This window comes from Festucalex cinctus, chromosome 5 (assembly GCF_051991245.1).
Source record: "Festucalex cinctus isolate MCC-2025b chromosome 5, RoL_Fcin_1.0, whole genome shotgun sequence".
Taxonomy (NCBI): domain Eukaryota; kingdom Metazoa; phylum Chordata; class Actinopteri; order Syngnathiformes; family Syngnathidae; genus Festucalex; species Festucalex cinctus.
In genome coordinates, this window is record NC_135415.1 from 16,586,076 (window position 1) to 16,604,965 (window position 18,890).

The 18,890-nt window shown below is 38.4% G+C and overlaps 2 protein-coding genes across 5 annotated transcripts; one reads left to right on the plus strand and one right to left on the minus strand.

The window, feature by feature from the left end:
* Positions 1-104: 104 nt before the first annotated feature.
* On the minus strand, positions 105-3,131 carry ubl4a (ubiquitin like 4A). Its single transcript, XM_077521464.1, has 4 exons — positions 2,909-3,131; positions 1,815-1,920; positions 1,291-1,505; positions 105-634 (listed from the first exon to the last, which is right to left on the minus strand). The coding sequence occupies exons 1-4, from the start codon at positions 2,954-2,956 to the stop codon at positions 524-526; spliced, it is 480 nt and encodes a 159-aa protein (XP_077377590.1). The 5' UTR covers positions 2,957-3,131; the 3' UTR covers positions 105-523.
* Positions 2,315-18,449, plus strand: prkg1l (protein kinase cGMP-dependent 1, like). 4 transcript variants are annotated; one of them, XM_077521454.1, is made up of 21 exons: positions 2,315-3,199; positions 3,812-3,983; positions 4,202-4,394; positions 4,477-4,588; positions 5,953-6,119; positions 7,972-8,085; positions 10,714-10,819; positions 12,401-12,464; positions 12,638-12,715; positions 12,847-12,938; positions 13,019-13,084; positions 13,155-13,232; positions 13,303-13,402; positions 13,460-13,599; positions 14,864-14,953; positions 15,025-15,166; positions 15,361-15,524; positions 16,982-17,104; positions 17,202-17,264; positions 17,464-17,530; positions 17,610-18,449. In XM_077521454.1, exons 1-21 carry the CDS (start codon positions 3,099-3,101, stop codon positions 17,703-17,705), a joined length of 2,328 nt encoding a protein of 775 aa, XP_077377580.1. In that variant the 5' UTR covers positions 2,315-3,098; the 3' UTR covers positions 17,706-18,449. The 4 variants fall into 4 exon arrangements, with proteins under 4 accessions (XP_077377580.1, XP_077377578.1, XP_077377579.1 ...); XM_077521452.1 differs by having other exon boundaries at positions 2,316-3,199; positions 13,303-13,599; XM_077521453.1 differs by having other exon boundaries at positions 2,316-3,199; positions 4,241-4,394; positions 13,303-13,599.
* The last annotated feature ends 441 nt before the right edge of the window (positions 18,450-18,890 follow it).

Consider the following 18,890-nt stretch of genomic DNA (forward strand, 5'->3'; position numbering starts at 1 on the left):
AGCCGCTGATTGGCGGGCGTAGCACCAAGCCCCCGCCCCTGAACGTGCATTTGTCAATCACTGCATGAGTTTATCAGCTTTGTCAACACACGAGGACACAGAAATAAGTTGTCGCGCTTTTAATATCTGAATATAAACAGAATATTTACATTTCATACAATGAGCATTAGTTATTGACAAAGAGAAAATGCACTGCCTTGTCTCTGAACAACACACATGACCCAAACATTAAAAATAAATATCCTCAAAGACAAGTTGTGTTCCCTGGGAGCTGTAAAACATGAGACCCACAGCATGAACGATTCCTTTGTATTCAAATATTGTGTGATGAGGTCTCGTGGCATTACTGCAGCGTTATCGACACAGACCAACTCTCTGCGGATACGTTGATGCTTGTCAACAAAAGATAACAAGCGATCCAAAGCTCACGCACACACTGATTGGGCTTCACACCGCGCTCTCTGTATCACATTTTACGCAAGTCTGAGCATACACAGTAGACAGCGTCCGGCACGGCTGTCCCTCAGTCCATGTACGCCGTCGTGTCCATGTCGTCCACTTCCGGGTGAAGCAGCCTGCCGGCCAAGCGCTCGATGTCGTCCAGACTTAGCTGTCGTAGTGAACGTTCATAATCCTTAAAAAAAAAAGAAAGTGAAATAGTTAAAACGTGTCTTCTTGCATAGTCAACAGAGTAAATAAATCATATGATCACATGATTATTATAACTATGAAGGGGACTTTTGTTTGCAAATACAGTGGTACGTTGACATTCGTCATTTGCTTTAAAAAACAAAACAAACACCACAACAACAACAACAACAAAAACCTTCATTTAAGGACCGTAACATTAGCCAAATCTATGGCATTTCACATCATATGTTAGCATTAAGCTAGCAGATTGTTGTTCCAATACTTGACAAACACATGATTATTTGCCACACTGCGCAGATGTAAGGGTACTAAAAACAGGTGGTATTTATTTATTTTTTTACAGCGATGTATTGCGGTACTTAGGAGTGTCCCAATATTTGAGGTTTAACAACCATCACGTTTCAAATTTTTGCTGTGCATTCCATGCATCATTTACAACCAATATCTTTTCTTCCGCTTTTACTAACATGAGAAAATTGCAGTTTTCTTGTCTCCATTTTATATTGTTTTCAAGTGCAGCTTCCAAAATGGAGCTCAATCTGTTTTGTGTACTTAACATGTTGCAATCCAAGACACCTAAACAGGTAAGCAGCAAGACAAGTGAACTGCTGTTAAAATTGACTAAAACTAAATAGATACCTTAATCAGCTGTTCGTGGACTTTTGCAGCATCTGCCGGACTGAAGTGTTTCGCAAGGATAGTGGACACAGTCTGCCACACCCCTCCTTGTGTTGTGCTGCCGTTGCTGCTGCAGGTGGCCGTCACTGAAGCTGTGTTCCGCTCACCCACTGGACGGATGACCAGATTTAGTTTTGCTTCTGGCCCAATGGAGTAGTCACTTAACTTGTGTTCATCTAAAGGGACAAGAAGTAAGAGAGAAGAAACTAAATAAATTCATAGAATGCGGTTACACAAATGTTCACTGGACCATAAGGGACTTTCCCGCATACGTTTGAGAGATTGTAAGTGCAATTTTACAACATTTTGAAAAAGGTTTGGACTGTGGGGAACAAAAAAAGTTTGACTTTATCTTGGTCTATTTTTTTTTCCTATAGAATAAAAATGACATTCAAATAGGGGTATGTATACTTTCTATCCACTGTATTTATCATCAAGCAAATGCCGGGCTAATGGAGTAGTCATGATGGTGAATAAAAAGGTACCTGCGAGCGCTTTGCCTTTATAAAGCAACCGCTGTTGATTGGCTGGGATGTTGAGACGTTCTGACACGAGCTCTTTCACCGTGGAAACCTTTTCATCTTCGGTCACCTGGAAGATTACACAGTGTGGTCAAACTACTGTAGGCTGAGCAAAACAGTGGTGGGGAGTACTGAAGTGCAAATGCTTTGTTAAGTAGATGTCTTCCATTTCTTTACTTATGTATTTCTTTTACTGATGACTTTTTAACTCTCTAAATTGGACTCTAGTCTGTTTTACTTACACTTGTGCAATCAATTCTACATAGGACAGTTTTTTTTTTTACAGAATATTTGTATTTCTACTTAAGTAGTAAGTGAGGACTTTCAGCGCCCCTCTGAATTTAATCTATGCTAGTTTAATCATCTTTCTACTGATATATCCAATGTCTCTACTGTGTACTGTACATGGCATCTGTTTTTGTCCCTGAACCTTTCAGTGATGAGCTACTTCTTGATCTTGTCTGTCCGCGTTAGCCAGAAAGAGAATCTCAGCATTTTCAAAGCTGCCACTGTAATTATCCCCTATTTAAATTGTATAAGGACTGCAATGCTAATAGTAAATGTAAACAATGACAAAAAAGAAAAAAAAGAGGAAGCACAAATATGAGTGAGAATTGATAAAACTAGCTACTATCTCAAAACCCTGTCCCCCGGACACAAACATATTTCTTAACACAACCTGTTTATCCAGATATTCGGTTAAAAACCTAATAAGTGCTCTGCAGAAAACTGGTACAATGAGTGACTTCACCAGATGATTAGGCAGTAACGTTAGCTTGCGTCTTTGTCTGGTTGTCGCTAGCAACCCACGATAGACTAGCCACATTTATCACTTGCCACAGAGTCACAACCGCTTCACTGATGCGACAAGCCATAAAAACAGGAAAAATATAACTCTTTAGTCATCAAATTAGCGGCCACATTTTCAAATGTGGCTCAACATGTGACATGGACCACGTCTAGCAGTTAGCGGCTAGGCGGCTACACCGGCGAGAAGCATTAGCCCCATGTAGCTTCACTTAGTTTAGCACGTCAGCATCAGGATATCCTTCACTTACGTGGACGCTGCATTCTTTTCCCTGTAGCGGCTTCACAGTAAGAATCATTTTTGGATCGATCTATGAACAAATAAACAACGACTCTCTTGGAGATTAGGCAACAAAATCTCTAGCTAGGTTAGCTAAGGAAGACTAGGGCTTCTTCTTCATTAGCGGCCCATGTTCTGTTGCTTCTCTTGAGCGCCCTCGGATGGCCAGGATGTGTTACGACTGCTTGGAGCTGCTAACAAGACAGTGGTTCTCAGACTGTGGTCCCCAGAGCCCCAGAGGTCCACGCACCGTAGCTTGGAGGTAAATAATTAAATTAAGCATAAATTAAGTGCATGCATCCTCCATACATTAAATCTGAGCCAATCAAAAGCTCTGACATCGATTGTCCATAGGTGCAGATGTGAGTGTGAATGGTTATTTGTGACTGCCTCTTGCCCAAAGTCAGCTGGAATTGGCTCCAGCTCACCCGCCACAACCCAAATGAGGACAAGTGCTAAAACATATGGAGAAAATATGAACATGAACCTTTTTCCTAAATGTTTGAGTGAAAATAAATGACCAATTAGCAATATGAAATAAAGCTTTATGGCAACTAAATCTAAAACTGTACTCTCTTCAGTGCACTTAAAAACAAGGCTGCAAAGCCCATACCTAATTTAGAGTCATAAATGAACATTTACCGCACTCCCATAATAATAAAACACTGCAAATGAAACAATAAGCAAGCATTCATTTCAGTCTTTTTATTTCACAACAACCATTAACCAATTAGATGAAGTGGTCCTGTAGGATATGATCACTTCAGTCATTACTAGTTTGAAGTCATTTTCTTTTGTTGTCGCCCCTCTTGGGAAATCTCCCAATTTATCCCCAAAAGCCGATCTGACCCGCTCCCCTCTCATATCATCTCAGCCTCCCGGACTGGCTCTTTGGTCACGTGACTGGCTGCTGCTGTCTCAATCCAGAGTCCCCCCCCCCCAGCCCCTCCAACCCACCCGCTCCGAACCGGAGAGGAGGGAGCGTCATCTTTCTGTTCACTTGCAGAGGACGTCTGCGTGCACCTGTCGAATGGACTGTCTGCAGGGTAAGTGCTATCTATCTATCTATCTATCTATCTATCTATCTATCTATCTATGATTTTTCCATGTTCTCTGACTTATTTACTGAATAATGCATATAATTCAAGTGGTAAGCGTCCTCCTTTGAGTGACATTGGATGAACTGAAATGCCGTGAGATGGCCGCAACTTGTGGCTGCATGCAAACACTTGACGTTGCCGGTGTGACTGCACATTAAAAGTAGGTCATGGGGACGCTTCGAGACCTTCAGTTCGCCCTGCAGCTAAAGATCGAGGAGCTCCGTCAGAGGGACACCCTGATCGATGAGCTGGAGCTGGAACTCGACACCAAGGACGAGCTCATTCGGAGACTTCAGGAGGAGCTGGATCGTTACAGAGCGTCCGTGGTCCTGCCGGGTCCCTCTGCAGCCAGCGCCGGTCAGTGCGTAGAACATTCTGCTTTGGATGATTTGCCTCTTTGGAATCATCCAGTATGATTCTTTTTTTTTCACCATTGCAGCCTGCTCTATTCATGGTGATGACTTGCGAGTTGCGAACAGGAAGACTGTCATTTCAGAGTCCTTCAGTCTGGATTCGGCAAATCTCTTCACCTTGTGTGACAAAAACCAAGAGTAAGTGAGCACAGTTTTTCTTCTCAGCACTCCACAATTTTCATAAAAACATGTCTTTAGAGACATTACTGTTCATTCATGGCCTTGGAAAAGATCTTGTTTGAATTTGTAATATTCCCATAGGAAGTGTCAAAAGAGCCGTAAACTGTAAAACAATCAATTTCCTTTGTTTTTCATGGTGATGTGCTGAAGCAGACTACTGGTTGTGCTAATAAGGTGACTCTCAGTGCTGCTAAGGTAGTTTTGAAGTCATGAATACAGTAAATAACTATTTACTTGGAAAAAAAAATAGTAAAATTTTTTTCGGAGTTTCAAGTACATTTTACCAGTTTATTAAAAAAAATAAATTGCTCAAGCGTTGAGGAACAAACTCATTACTCATGAAGCTTGGGTGACAGCCACTTACCACCTGAGCCATGCCACTCTTGCTGTTTGCCATTATTCTGCATTGCTGGTGTCCAAAATGAGACCAAAAACTGGTCTTGGAGGTTGCAGCCTGATACCATCAACATACTAACACACAGTAGGAATGGCACGGCTCAGGTGGTAGAGTGGCTGTCCATTCCTCAACCTTTGAGTAGGATTTTTTTTGTTTGTTTTTTGTTGAATAAATGTAAAGGTAAAATGTCCTCAAAACTCTCCTTGTAAAATTTACTTAAAAAAATACTTTAAATTTTTTTTTTTAAATATTACCTTTTTTTTTTAGTGTGATAATGTTAAAGACATCTGAACTGTACTTAAAGTACCACAAAAACAGTAGCGGCTGTATCAGACTTTGAAAATCAATATGGTGTACACTAGGGGTGTGAATTGCCTAGTACCTGACGATTCGATTCGTATCACGATTCACAGGTCACGATTCGATTCGATACCGATTAATCCCGATACGAATTTATAAGTCGATTGTTGCGATTTTTTTCATTCAAATTTAGAAAATGCTAATCAGTAAGCTTGTAGAGTGTAAGATTTATATGAAAATGTATTATTTATTTATCTGAAATTTCAGTCTTATAGAGGTTGTAATCTGTTTCATGTTTGAACAGCATTAAAATAAAATATTAAGGCTTAATGTTCCGTTCATATAACATTCTTCCATGCTCAAGGTGTGAATCCTAAAAAAAAAAAAAAAAAAAAAAAAAAAAAAAAAAAAAAAAAAAATCGATTCTGCCGATTATTGAATCGATTCGAGAATCGCGCGATGTAGTATCGCGATATATCGCCGAATCGATTTTTTTTTTAACACCCCTAGTGTACACTGTACCTTAAATGGCAGAAATGAAGTAATTGCACCCCTTATTCCTGACTATGATTATCCGCACGATTATGCATAAATTACCGTGCTCATCCTCCCTCCGTCCTTCCAGATGTCAGAAGTTGATTCAAGCTTCTTTCCTGAAGAGCAACTTGTTGAGGAACCTCGACGACGATGAGACGAGAGCCGTCGCGGCCTGCATGCAACTCACGGCCGTCCATCACGGCTGCTGCGTGATCCAGGAGGGAACCGGCGGCTCGCAGGCTTATGTTGTACAGGGTAAATCATGCTCGACGCGCCGCAACGTTAATCATGTCGGAGGATCGGCGAGGTGCTTGAGTGGGGAAATGATTAGTAACCATTGCGGGCTGGAGGCGTCCTCACGACTCCTGATTTAGGATGTAACGAGTGCTCCTTTTTTTTTTTTTTTCCCTCTCATCATGCTCATTGCGCAGGGATGATGTCTGTTTTGTTAATATTTTGTTATACCTCTCTAGTGGTTCGCACATTTGCGCAACAGTTGAGAGGTTCTAGGTTTGAATCTGTGACCTTTGTATGTGGAGTTTTCAAGTTCCCCTTGTAACTGAGTGGATTTTGTTTTATTTCCTGCCACATTCCAAAAACATTGTTGATACTGTAGTTGATTGAGTAGTAAATTGTCCATAGGTGTGAATGTGAGTGCGAAGTAGGGCTGAACTATTCATTACACTCAACTCGACGTCACTATGTAGGAAAATGCAATTTTCAAATCACACGGGCGGTCATTTGATTATTTTGCTCGGTCGGTAGGCTTTATTTTTTCATATTTTTGCATATTTTATGTCTATTTATTTATTCATTCATATTGTTTCTAGATAAGTTCGGCGCTTGAGAAGAGGAGTCCACATGTTGACATATATCATTGTTTCATGAAATATGAAACCATCGAAACAGACAAACAAACTGTCTTAATTCATGTTTTATTTGCATTTATTTTAGCATAAGCCCAACCTATAAGACCAAAACATTTATGTATAATAATTAGGGGTGTAAAATTTATCGTGTTAATTTTGAGTTTAATTTATTAAAGTTCCTTTAACGCCACTAATTTCTTCAGCGCGCGATTAATGACCTTACTTGGAAAGCCTGTACTGGGGGGATTCCAGTCGCAACGCAGCAGACGCCCACGTCAAAAGTTTGCAGTAATAAATTTAGCAATAATGCATATATTTGTGCAGACTTGGGTCCAGTTGTATTTTATAATTTAAAAAATGTGCAGAATTTCACAAGTTACTTTATGTTAAAGCTCTGAATATGAAAAGAAAAATGCACTGAGCTGCCACCGACTTGCGATTATGCCATCTAGTGGCAGCAAAATGACCTTAACACAAATCAATTTACCTTCATTTTTTTATAGCAAATAGCAGCTTATTAATTTTAACTCAATTGTATGAATTAAAAGATGTAAAATTTGCGATCAATTGTAACTTAACTCGTTTGCTCCCAAAAACTTATAAATACGTTTTATTTGAAATATTGAAATATTACCATGCTCCCAAAGACGTTTTTTTTTTTTTTTTTTTTTTTTTTTTTAATGCTAGAACATACAGAAGGCTTTGATGCAGCCTCTGAACTGAAGAGAATGCTTGAAACAATGGTAGTTATTACAAAAACGGCCAAAAAGCGACTCTAATCTTTCTTTTGGTAGGTTCCATGTTTTTATAGCAATAGAACACAATAGTCTGTGGGCCTTGCAAAATCAGTCAAAATCCAGGAAAAGAGACGGGAGTGAAGGGGGTTGCCTCTGTGGAAATGGCTGGGAGTCAATGAGTTAACTCTTGAAGTCATGTGTGACACTCCTAATAATAATACATGTAATATTGTGTATTGCACTACAGAATAATTTATTGCTTGTGTTTGTTAAAAATTACATTGGAAGACGCCCTTGACAATATAATCACATATTATATTAAAATTGCCATTAGATTATTTTTCAAAATTGTTGTCCTAGTCTGAAGTGAATGAAATGGATGACGAATTTAAGTCTCGTTTGTTAGTTTGCAGTAGTAGAACTAGGTGTAGAGATCACTTTTAGCTGTATGATTTTTCATCTAATTCATACTGCGTTATAACAGAGTGTGTGTCATCCCAGAGGGACGGTTGGATGTGACGAAAGATGGAGAGAAATTGCTCACAATCGAAGCAGGGGAAGTGTTCGGAGAGGTGGCGCTACTCTACAACTGCATGCAAATCTACTCGATCACAGGTACCAACATGCATGTGTGTCTTGTTTTGATTATTATTATTATTATTTTTTTAAATATTCAGGCTGATATAACTGTTGAGGCATTTCAATGTTTATATTAGGTATGGATGTGATTCGTTTCTGTGAAAAGCGAATTATCACAAGCAGGGTTATTGCGGCGAGAGGTCACAGACAACATGGCGCCTGCTGAATTGTTTCATCACATACTGTCTGTGTGGAATTTAAAACAGTCCATCTGTTTCCCAGCAATGCCCCAATTAGCAAAAATATGAACACCTCAAAGGTGGTGTGTTGAATTTCACAATCGTGACAGGATTTTTGTTTTGATAAATGCCGTCGGGCTATCATGACAGAAAATTGCAGGGAAAGCTCCGCGAGACATGTCTGGGTGCATGTGACCTGCTTTCACAAGTAAAGAGGCTGGCGGATCATCTGAAATTGAAAAATAACTTTGTTTGCCCTCTTTATCTCGCAAAGCAGACGCCATGACAACACCGCACCAATGTCCTTTGCAGCATGTCCTTTTTCTAATAGCGTTTCTTTTTTATCAGCATCAAAATGATCTGTTTGCCATCTGTGATCTTGACAGATGGGAACAAGATGTCACCTTTGGGAAGATCACATTAGCATTGCGGTACAATCTACTACAAATGCGATCCAATGACGAATCTGGCCTTGATGATTTACACCGTCGGTGAGGTATTCGTTCAACTAAATGTTGATGACTGTGGTTGCAGATTGCAGTCGTGTAGAATGGTGCAGTCATTAGCCCGTGTTTGTGACTAACATTGTGACCAAACCACACTTGTGCTTAATCTTCTGTTTAATGCGTTTGTGATCATTTATCCGCATCAGTACTTTCTATTGTTCAAGTGACCTTGGAAATTTCTCTGAAAGTACATTTACATCAATAAGGTGGGCAAACATTTCAACGCAAAAAAGTGCAATTTACAACCGTATGAAATACATACTCCCTATTGTAAGGCAACAAAATATGAAAGACTTCTGCAAGGCGAAAATCCTTTAGTGTCAATGAATTTTCCATCATTCTAACCTTGATGGATCTTAAAATAGTCATTGTGCATTTTCCCAAGTGTCTGAGTGATGTAGAAATACCCCAAGGTTCAATCAAGAACTACATTGTACTGCTATTTATAACAATATAATGCTAATCATATATAATATTCTGCTATTGTTACCATGGCTACTGGGGGCGGAGCCTGAGCCTTATGACTAAACTGTCCTCTATTTGTAAAATCACAGCCAGGTTGCAGCCAAAAAAAATTGGACCCATGTGGGATCTGGATCTTCATCTAGCCGAGTTGATAATGTCATGGGCGGAGCAACTCGGTGTGAGGGCGGTTACCATCCATGCATGCATGCATGCAAAAAAAAAAAAAAAAAAAAAGTAAAGTTTTTCACTCAGAAATTCAAAGTACATTTTACAAGGAGAGTTGTGAGCATGATTTACCAGTTTATTAAAAACAAAACAAATAAAAGCTACTCATAGGTTGAAGAACGAACCTACAACTTTCAGGTTGGGTGACAGCCATTCTAGCACCTGAGCCATGCCGCTCCCGCTGTGTGCTAGTATATTGATTGTGTCAGGCGGAATCCTTGTACCTCCAAGAGACCCGATTTTGGTCTCATTTTGGACACACCAGCAATAGTGAGAAACAGCAAGTGTGGCATGGCTCAGTTGATAGAGTGGCTGTCTCCCAAGCTGAAAGTCATGATTTCATTCCTCAATGCTTGAGTAATTAAAAAAAAAAAGGTAAAATTTACTTTGATTTTCTAAGTGAAAGAAACTTTACTCGGTTTTTGCAAGTATATATTACAGTGTGTAAATAAGTTGCCGCCGAGTTACACTTGTCCGTTTATGTGCTGATGTGCGTATGCGGCACATTCGAAAGACGCAAATCCCCTCCTGAAAAAGATAATCTCACATTTAAATGCAGCTCTCCTTACTTTCTGCTTTGACTCGTGTATCTGACTTAAAAGTGACGTTGGATATTCACCCAGCCTAGCTTACAAGTCCTGGATGGAGAAACTCAGTTTGGGGTGCTCAGAAATTGGCAGATAACAAAAGATTGACTCGGTTGTTTCATTTTATACAAAATGGAGGTTACATTACAAACCATCAATAGTATATCCCCTTCAAAAATCTTATCAATCTAGTTGAGCGCACATTTACCAAGATGTGGTTCCCAGAATCACTATAAAGCAAAAACAGTGCTCGATCTGTCAACTGTCAGGCTTCCATCTTCCAGGAAATGAAACGACCCTGCGCAGCTTTCTTAATAATTCTCCATCAAATGGCGCAGTTAAGATATGGACCACCGCTGTCTATCAGATGCTGGACGTAATTAGTCAGTTCAAACAGTGGACATCTGCTGTCCCCGCTCACAGACACCTCCAGTGAACTCATCTGAGAGTATCATTATTAATTCAGACATCCAGCTCCATTATAAAGAGATTTTAATTATAGTTTAGGAAATCAGATTTATGGTCGATGTCCTTCTCTATTAATAATGTCTGCTTATGAATAATAAGTGTTCACATTTTTGGAGGCCTTTCTCACAAATCTCTGCGATGGAAGTCGACTGATGTGGTCTTTTTGCTCCTCAGCACAGTCGGACAGCAAGCTGTGGGTTATCGAGCGCAAGAGTTACCAGACTGTGCTCATGCAGAGCGGCCGGGACAGCCTCGCGCGCACGTCGGAGCTGCTGAGCAGGTGTTTGGCAACAATGGATGTCACTTGCATCCTTTTTTCCCATTTTTTTTTAATCTAATTTTGTACATTACTTGATTATTATTTTATATTTTATATTATATTGATTATTTTATCAACTTTTTATTTCGAAACACACATCTCGACTTTCTATTATTTATAGTGCTGTCAAACGATTATTTTTTTGTATCTAATTAATTGCAAAATTTCCCACAATTAATCGCGATTAATCACATTTTTCTTCTTCTGCTTTTTTCTTCAAAGCTAGTAACAGATATTTACTTGACTAAAATCTTGGAATTCATGTCAAATCATCAAATAGAAAGTATATTTGTCATCAAAGACTCTTCTAATAGCTTTCTTTGATCCTTAAAAAGTATACTTATGTAAAATGCAACTGTTAAACATAACGATCAAAACGGACTCAGCTTTACGGGTCATCTTTTTTCCTCATAGAAACGATTCTCAGAACTTCTCGCTGACAGATTTAGTTGTGCTCATGAGAACCACAGTTGGTTTGTGAGGCCCCCGCCAGTGACTCCTCCAAGTAACTGAGTTAATAAAAAAAACCAAAAAAAAACCGCTTGAATAACTTTAAATTAATATTCAGAGTAAAGGAATACTTGACTCATTGAGCCATTTTCAGCAGTAAAAAGTTAATACTTTGCCTATAATTAATGTGGTAACTTCATTATTTTTTACGTACAATTAATAACTTTAAAACATATTTTTTTCGACTTGCTGTCGACTGACGATGACATCACCTGTGCTGAGGAAGTAGGTAACGACCAATCATGGCTCAGTTTACTGACCAAACCCAGAAAACAGGTGAGCCATGATTGGCCGTTACCAACTTCCTCAGCACAGGTGATGTCATCGTCAGTCAGCAGCAAGTAGAAAAAATAGTTTTTAAAAGGTATTAATTGTACATAAAAAATAATGAAGTTATCAAATTCATTCTGGACAAAATATTAACTTTTCACTGCTGAAAATTGTTCAATGCGTCAAGTATCCCTTTAACGCTTTAATTTTGAGAGCCTTAGTTATTTACTTTTTCAACCTCCATGAATGACGACACGACTTAACCCTAAAAAGCCAAACATATCATATTAAATACAAGACATTTTGAGCCCTCTATTTCACGAGTATGTTTTTTTTTTTTTTCCCATTAAAACCCTGACATATATGATCTATATCATCCAACTGATGGCTTTTCAAATGTTCTTTGTGATTTTTGGAAATACTACTAATATGTTTAATATGTCTGTTTATTATTAGATTTTTGACAGTTGTACAAATAAATGTACAAATTTAAAGCATTGTGACCGGATGTATCAAATATGACACAAATCAAAAGTCATTTGGAAGTTGATTTTCAAAAAAAAAAAAAAAACACACTTTTTTTTTGGTTTGTTCAAAAATACCAATGCATTAAATTCTCTATTTAGAAAGAATCCAATTTTTCTCTCATATATTTCACAGTTTAGGCAAATTGTGATTGTGATCAAGATTGAATGCAATCTCGGTGGACAGGACAGGGCAGGATAAGACAGAACAGAAGCTAAGTGAATCTTGTGTCTGCAGTGTTCCGTCTCTGCTGTCCTTGCCAAAGGATGCCGTCATGAAGATGTGTGATCTCATGGAGGAGGTAGCGACCTGTATACTAAGCTGTGTCACTTTCAATGCACGCCACCTCACCTGCCCATCATCATTTCTTTTGTTTTCCCCCATTCCTTCATTTCATTTTGGAAACTGCCTCCGGTGGCTGACCTTTTTATGTTGGCTTTGATTGTTTTTCCTCGTCTTTCTTTCTCTCCACAGGCTCGCTACACTCAAGGCGACTACATCATTCGACAAGGCGCCTCAGGGGACACCTTTTATATCATTAACAAAGGCCAGGTAAAGTCGGGCGCAACGAGGGCCAAATGTCAGCGCAGCTTTAGAAATGTCTCCGGAATAGCGCCAATTGAATTTGTCACCTTTCTTCATTGCTTTTTTGCTCTTCCCGCGCCTCCATTTTGATCGTGCAGGTGAAAATCACAGAAAAGAAAGCGGGAGATGAAGAGCAAGTCCTCTCCAAGCTATCAGAGAGACAGTGGTTTGGAGAAAAAGCGTTGTGGGGGTACGGCGGAATATCAGCTTAGTTGTTATCGCAAGCTTTCCATAGAATTTAATTCAATCAAGTATCTTCTTGTTATTCAGAGAGGATGTGCGGGCTGTGAATGTCATCGCGGTCAGCGACGTTACGTGTCTGCTCATTGACAGAGAGTAAGATACCAAGGACGAACGCAGTTCGGAGAAAATTCCATCAAATGATAGCCATTTTTCTATTTTCCAGGACCTTCAGAGATATCATTGGAGGGATGGTGTTTGACAGCAGTACTGACGTGCAACACGACGCCGGAAGCAAAGACGAGTAAGGGGAATTTGATCATAATTTGCCCCAAACTGTCATCATCGTAAGTCTCTGTTTCCCTCTTGAGCAGGTCAGAAGTCAAGGACGCTGCCTCCCTCGCATCCTCCACCTTAAGCGATTTCCAGATAATCAGCACTCTCGGAGCCGGGGAGTTTGGTCACACGGACCTGGTGAGATTCTGTCGCAATGCCTGCATGTGTTTTCCGTGTAATGTCCGCCTCTCGCAGGTGCAATTCAAAGGAAACGTCAAGGATCTTTTCGCCATGAGGGTCCTCGACAAGAAGGCGATTATCCACAACGGTCTGCGAGAGCACGTTCTGAGAGAACGGAACATCCTATTGGAGGTCGCGTGGCCGTTCTTAGTCAGGTGTGTTATCTGTTGGGGATTGTTTTGATGACATGCTGTGTTTATCTTAGAGCATCACTAACATCAGCTACGCCTGTATGTCCTATAGGTCAGGGGTGTCAAACTCATTTGAATTCAGGTGCCACTTCCACTCAAATTTGATTTCAAGTGGGCTTGGCCAATATGTCCATGATCTAAGCTAGAAATAATGACAGGTCAAAATATTTCATGTATTTTTTGTGTGAAAATAATTACAAGTACATTCTAAAAATAGTGCCATTTATTATTATTTCATTGCAGAGTAGAGCTTTCAAATCGATTAATCGACAAGTAAGCGATTAGCAAATTAATCAACAACTATTTTATTAATTATGGAATCGTTTGGAGCCATTTTTTAATTTAAAATTGTCCAAGCCCTCTGATTTCAGCATTTCAACAGTAATTGTTCACTCATTTCTGTAGTCCTTTTATGAAAGAAGACCGATTATCTTCTTTGATTAATCAAAATAAGACATTTACAAACATCTCTTTTTACTTTGGAAAACAATGACGGTAACATAGTACAACATCAATCCACCTTTTTTTTTTTTTTTTTTTAATCATTATGAATACAAAGTACCAAATCTTATACACTGTAGTTAATAAAAAGTAATCGGGGGAAATCATTTTGTAATACACTTTAATGCTGGTTGATTTAATCGATTGAATAATTGATAGATTAATCAATTCTAAAAATGTTTGATAGCGACAGCACTATTGCAGAGTAATTTATTTTTAATTTTTTTTAATTTTTTTATTTTTTTTTAGGAGTGCAACATCTTTGTATCAAAAACTGATTAACAGCCAAATTTACAATGTCATTTAAGTGGTCATCAGTGGACTCTCCAGTGGAAAAAATTATCAACAACATTTAATTGTAGTGAAAAACTGCTGTTTGTGTTGTGTCCTCATGGGCCTGATTGTGCCCCTGGCGGGTCGGTTCTGGCCCCCGGGCCGTATATTTGACACCACTTCCTTAGTGGGAGCCACAACATTTCTAAAGTTAGTAAAAGTGAGTTGTGATTAATGGTGAATGTGTGGTATTAATTGAGAAGTTGAACCGTAAAAGCCAAAAAGCACCATAAAATAAACCACACCTACTAGCAGACCACCTCTCATGACCCTGCACAACCAAAAAACTGCAGAAGATATGTGTTGTGTTGGATGTACAAAACAAATTCTGGATTGCGAGAGTGTATTATTATAAGCAACCATCTAAAAAATAATGTTCTCTCATTCATACAAGGTTGCACAAAACCTTCCGAGATGTCGAGTGCCTCTATATGTTGACCGAGGCTTGTCTCCATGGTGATCTTTACAGCTTGCTGAAAGACAAGTATGTCCTTTTGAATCGAAGACCTTGAAACTTGTGAACAAAAAGCGCCTAAGTGCGATTGTATTCCACAGAGGTTGTCTGGACGAGAGCAGCACCAAGTTCTACACGGCTTGCGTGACGCAGGCCTTGACCTTTCTTCATGCTCGAAATGTCGTCTATAGAGATGTCAAGCCTGAAAACGTTGTTTTGGATGAGCGAGGATATGCCAAACTGGTAAAAGGACAAGATCATTTTGCGTTTTTTTTGTTTTTTTGTTTTTTTTTTAATTCTGCTCTTTCTGGCGTGATATAACCCGAATTTGAAACTTGGAAAGCATCGTAGCATCTAATGGCTGACAACGAGGCGTTATAAAGTAATAGCAGATTTGCATTCTTTTGAAAGTGACCATCCTCATTTGGCAACCTTAGGTCGGCTCCAGATGTTTGAAGAAGATTGAAGTGGGTAAGAAGACGTACACCTTCTGCGGCACTCCGGGCTACATGGCCCCCGAAATCATCTTCAACAAAGGCCACAGTGTAGCTGCAGACTTCTGGTCTTTGGGTATTTTTGTGTTTGAGCTCCTGACTGGTGGGTGAGTTTTGCACATGGTTCCATTTTACACGGTTGAAAACAAATGCAACAAAACACTATCTATTCCATGAAGCTTTTCACATTTTCTTTTATGATGGGTTTTGAAAAAAAATGTTCCCATAGGAAAGTATGGGAGTAGAAATAAACTATTTTCAGGGTCAGACCTTTAATAAATGTACAGTATAGAAAATACAGAGGGGCTTTGATTTATGAGGCCATTCTTTTGTTTTGGCAGTGAACTAAACGCAATTTTGACATCGGTCATTCCGGATCTACAGAACAATTTCAGCACCAATATTTAAAAACAAATAAACAAAAAAAGATGCCATTTATTTTAAAAGTATTCTGCTTTCAAGAAAAACAGGTAGTATAGATCATATTTTTCTTTCTCCAGGCCAACCATCAACAGTGCATGTTTTATCCTATCATAATTTGCTGTTTGGCAGAACCATACACTTACTCATGCCTACCTGAAGAACAAGTATTTCAGAAACATAGTTGAATAAATCTTTTACAATAACACACAATTTTACGAATTTCATTTTATTATTACTCTAATTACAGTATCAGGGTTGCAAGTCAGTGCTGTTCAAGTTTTTGTTCAAAAGTAGGGATGTAACAATATACAAACATCACGATACAATATTATCACGATAGGAAGGTCACTATACGATAATTATCACGGTATTGTGGGGGCTTTGGCAATATTTAAAAAAAAGATGACAATAGTGTAAAAAAAAGAAAAAAAGGAGCTCATATAGCTCAATTAGCCACTACAGGGTGCTAGAACTGCACAAATAGAAATCAACCTGACTTATTTAATAGATGTGTTCCTTTTAAATATTGTGAACATGACGACAACGATATTGTGGCACTTTTAATATCACAATATCACGATATTGCCCTTATCGTTACATCCCTATTCAAAAGTACATGCTAGCTAACTTAGATGCTATGCTAACTGGCGTGCGCAAACTTAGTATCTAAAATAAAAACTTTGGTATCATCAGTGTCTTTTCATAATATGAATCACAAGATTGTATTGGTTTGAGTGACACATTCTATTATGTTTGAAAACACTGAAAAAATATGTAAAACAGAAGACAAGACTTACCCAAGGTGAGAGCAATTAGCCTAGCAGTCATTCCATTTCTGCTGAGTCACTCAGTTCCCTTTTGAAATAGACAGCTGCTGGAATAAAACAAAATGTTATAACAATTACAACAAGACAAAGTATTTCATAAATTCATACCCCCCAAAAATATTTAAGAAAAAAAAATGAAACAAATTTTATCTGTTTTACGTGATTTGTAAGTTGGTCATCAAGCACATGGGAGAGAATTTTATATTTTTGTATTTTAGGGGCGCTTAAGAGCTATTTTACACAACTCACAACCAGCAATGAATGTTGGTCAAATAATTTAAACTGTACATCTGACAGACTGCTTTTGTCTCCAGGCTTCCGTTCAGCGGCGTTGACCCGATGAGGCTCCTCAGCGAGACCGTGCGCGGCATTGATAACATCGACTTCCCTAAAGCAATCAGCAAGAGTGCCTCCAGTCTCATAAAGAAGCTGTGCAGGTGTTGAAACCGTGAGAGATGTCGCGCCACATCTTGACTGACACAATCATGCTGGTGTGTACTTATTTTTATGTCCTCTCTCTCCTCCGTTGCCTAGGCACAATCCCTCGGAGAGGCTCGGCAGTCGTAGAAACGGGGCCAAGGACATTCAGAAGCACAAGTAAGACTGCAGGTTATATTGTGCCTCAGACTCAAAATGCAGTGGTGCCTTGAGATCTGAGTTTAATTTGTTTCCCCTGACCATGCTTGTATCTCAAAACACTTATTTCTACTCATCAAAGTTACTTATCTCTTGAATTGTACAAGTACTAAGTTTTGTTTGCTGTTGAGTACAAAATGAATGTCCCGTCTTTCATTAGATGGTTTGAAGGATTCAACTGGGATGGATTAAGTAGAGGAACGTTAAGTCCACCACTCAGCCCCAAAGTAAGCATTCAACTGTTTTTCGGGGGGAACATTTTTGATATACTTTGACCTCATTTATTTGTGTGTTGCTTGTCTTAAGGACAAGGTTAAGGACATTTGGAACAGCAGCAGTACATGCAGCGCTCATTATGGTGGAGATGCAAAAGAGCCGTGCACAACATGGGAAGACTTCTGATGGATTATTATTTTATTTTGTTTGTTTGTTTTAAGTGTAATGGTCAAGGATTAATTCGCTCACTGCCAGGGGGGAAAAAAACATGTTATATTTTATATTATAAGCAGATTTTGTTTGATAAAAAAACACACATGCTTGTCTCCAATGAGCACGTTTCATTATTTTGTTAATAATACACATACATACACACACCCACACACACCCACACACGCAGACACGTTTGTGCCTCAGTGATGTCACCGCAGTTGGATGCAACAGCTTCGACGCAGAGTTTAAGTTTTTAATTAGAGCAGTTTCCAACTCTAAATCGATGTCAGCGTTAGGCAACAATCCTGCGGAGAAGCAAAAATGTAAGAATGCAGGAACAGGAAGTCTTTTCATTTGGATTTCAAGATAAAAACAGAAGTGTTAATTGGAGAAAAAAAAATTGTTTCCACAGTAACAATTAGGCCGATAACTGATCACAAACATTTAACTTTGTGAATATTTGGATTTTAAAAATGTATATTTCATGATTAAATTCTGTAGTTGAATGGGAAAAGTCACAATTTGACTTCAAATTAAATAATTCTCTAAAGTGTGTTGTGGACTCCCTCTTATGGTAAATGAAAGAATCACTGCCTAAATGTAGATTAGAGAAATTTAACTTTTATACTCAATACAACTGCACTCTTTGAGATTTTTTTTTTTTTTTTTTTATTTAGATAAAACTGTTATTTAACATTTATATACAGTATAATAATTGTATTATAATATGCAATCACATTCATGTGTAAACTGTGCATAATGTTGGAGTGCCTTATATTATACAATACTAACTTTTTAAGGACTTAACATTTCACTTGTTTTTTTATGAACAGTTTGGCTACTATGCTACTATATTTTAATGTTGGTCAGTGTTAATAGAAAGCTAAGATTTTTTTTAAACAATGACATATGTTTAAAGAAAATTTAAGAAACTAGCATGTATAGGAATGGTTTAGACAATAAATGCTTAAGTTTTATTTTTTTCTCTTACTGAAGACTTGTCATGGTAATTGTTAGCATAAATGATAACACAATGCAATCTAATCTTTGTGTCTCACGTTTCATTTTTCAAAGATATTATTTTTACTGAAGTATATTGTTTTATTTTCAAAAGACCATTTCCATTTCGAGTTAATTAAGCTTTTAATTTGAAAGTCG

Bases quoted from the DNA above. Each gene is read 5' to 3' on its own strand.
- prkg1l (XM_077521452.1), top strand. From the start codon at position 3,099: ATGGCCAGGATGTGTTACGACTGCTTGGAGCTGCTAACAAGACAGTGG. The intron at 15,167-15,360 runs GTAAAAGGACAA...TGGCAACCTTAG, and splicing joins AGCGAGGATATGCCAAACTG to GTCGGCTCCAGATGTTTGAA. The intron at 17,105-17,201 runs GTGTTGAAACCG...TCCGTTGCCTAG, and splicing joins CTCATAAAGAAGCTGTGCAG to GCACAATCCCTCGGAGAGGC.
- ubl4a (XM_077521464.1), bottom strand. From the start codon at position 2,956: ATGATTCTTACTGTGAAGCCGCTACAGGGAAAAGAATGCAGCGTCCAC. The intron at 1,921-2,908 runs GTAAGTGAAGGA...GTAATCTTCCAG, and splicing joins GAAAAGAATGCAGCGTCCAC to GTGACCGAAGATGAAAAGGT. The intron at 635-1,290 runs GTATCTATTTAG...TTTTTTTTTAAG, and splicing joins TCCACGAACAGCTGATTAAG to GATTATGAACGTTCACTACG.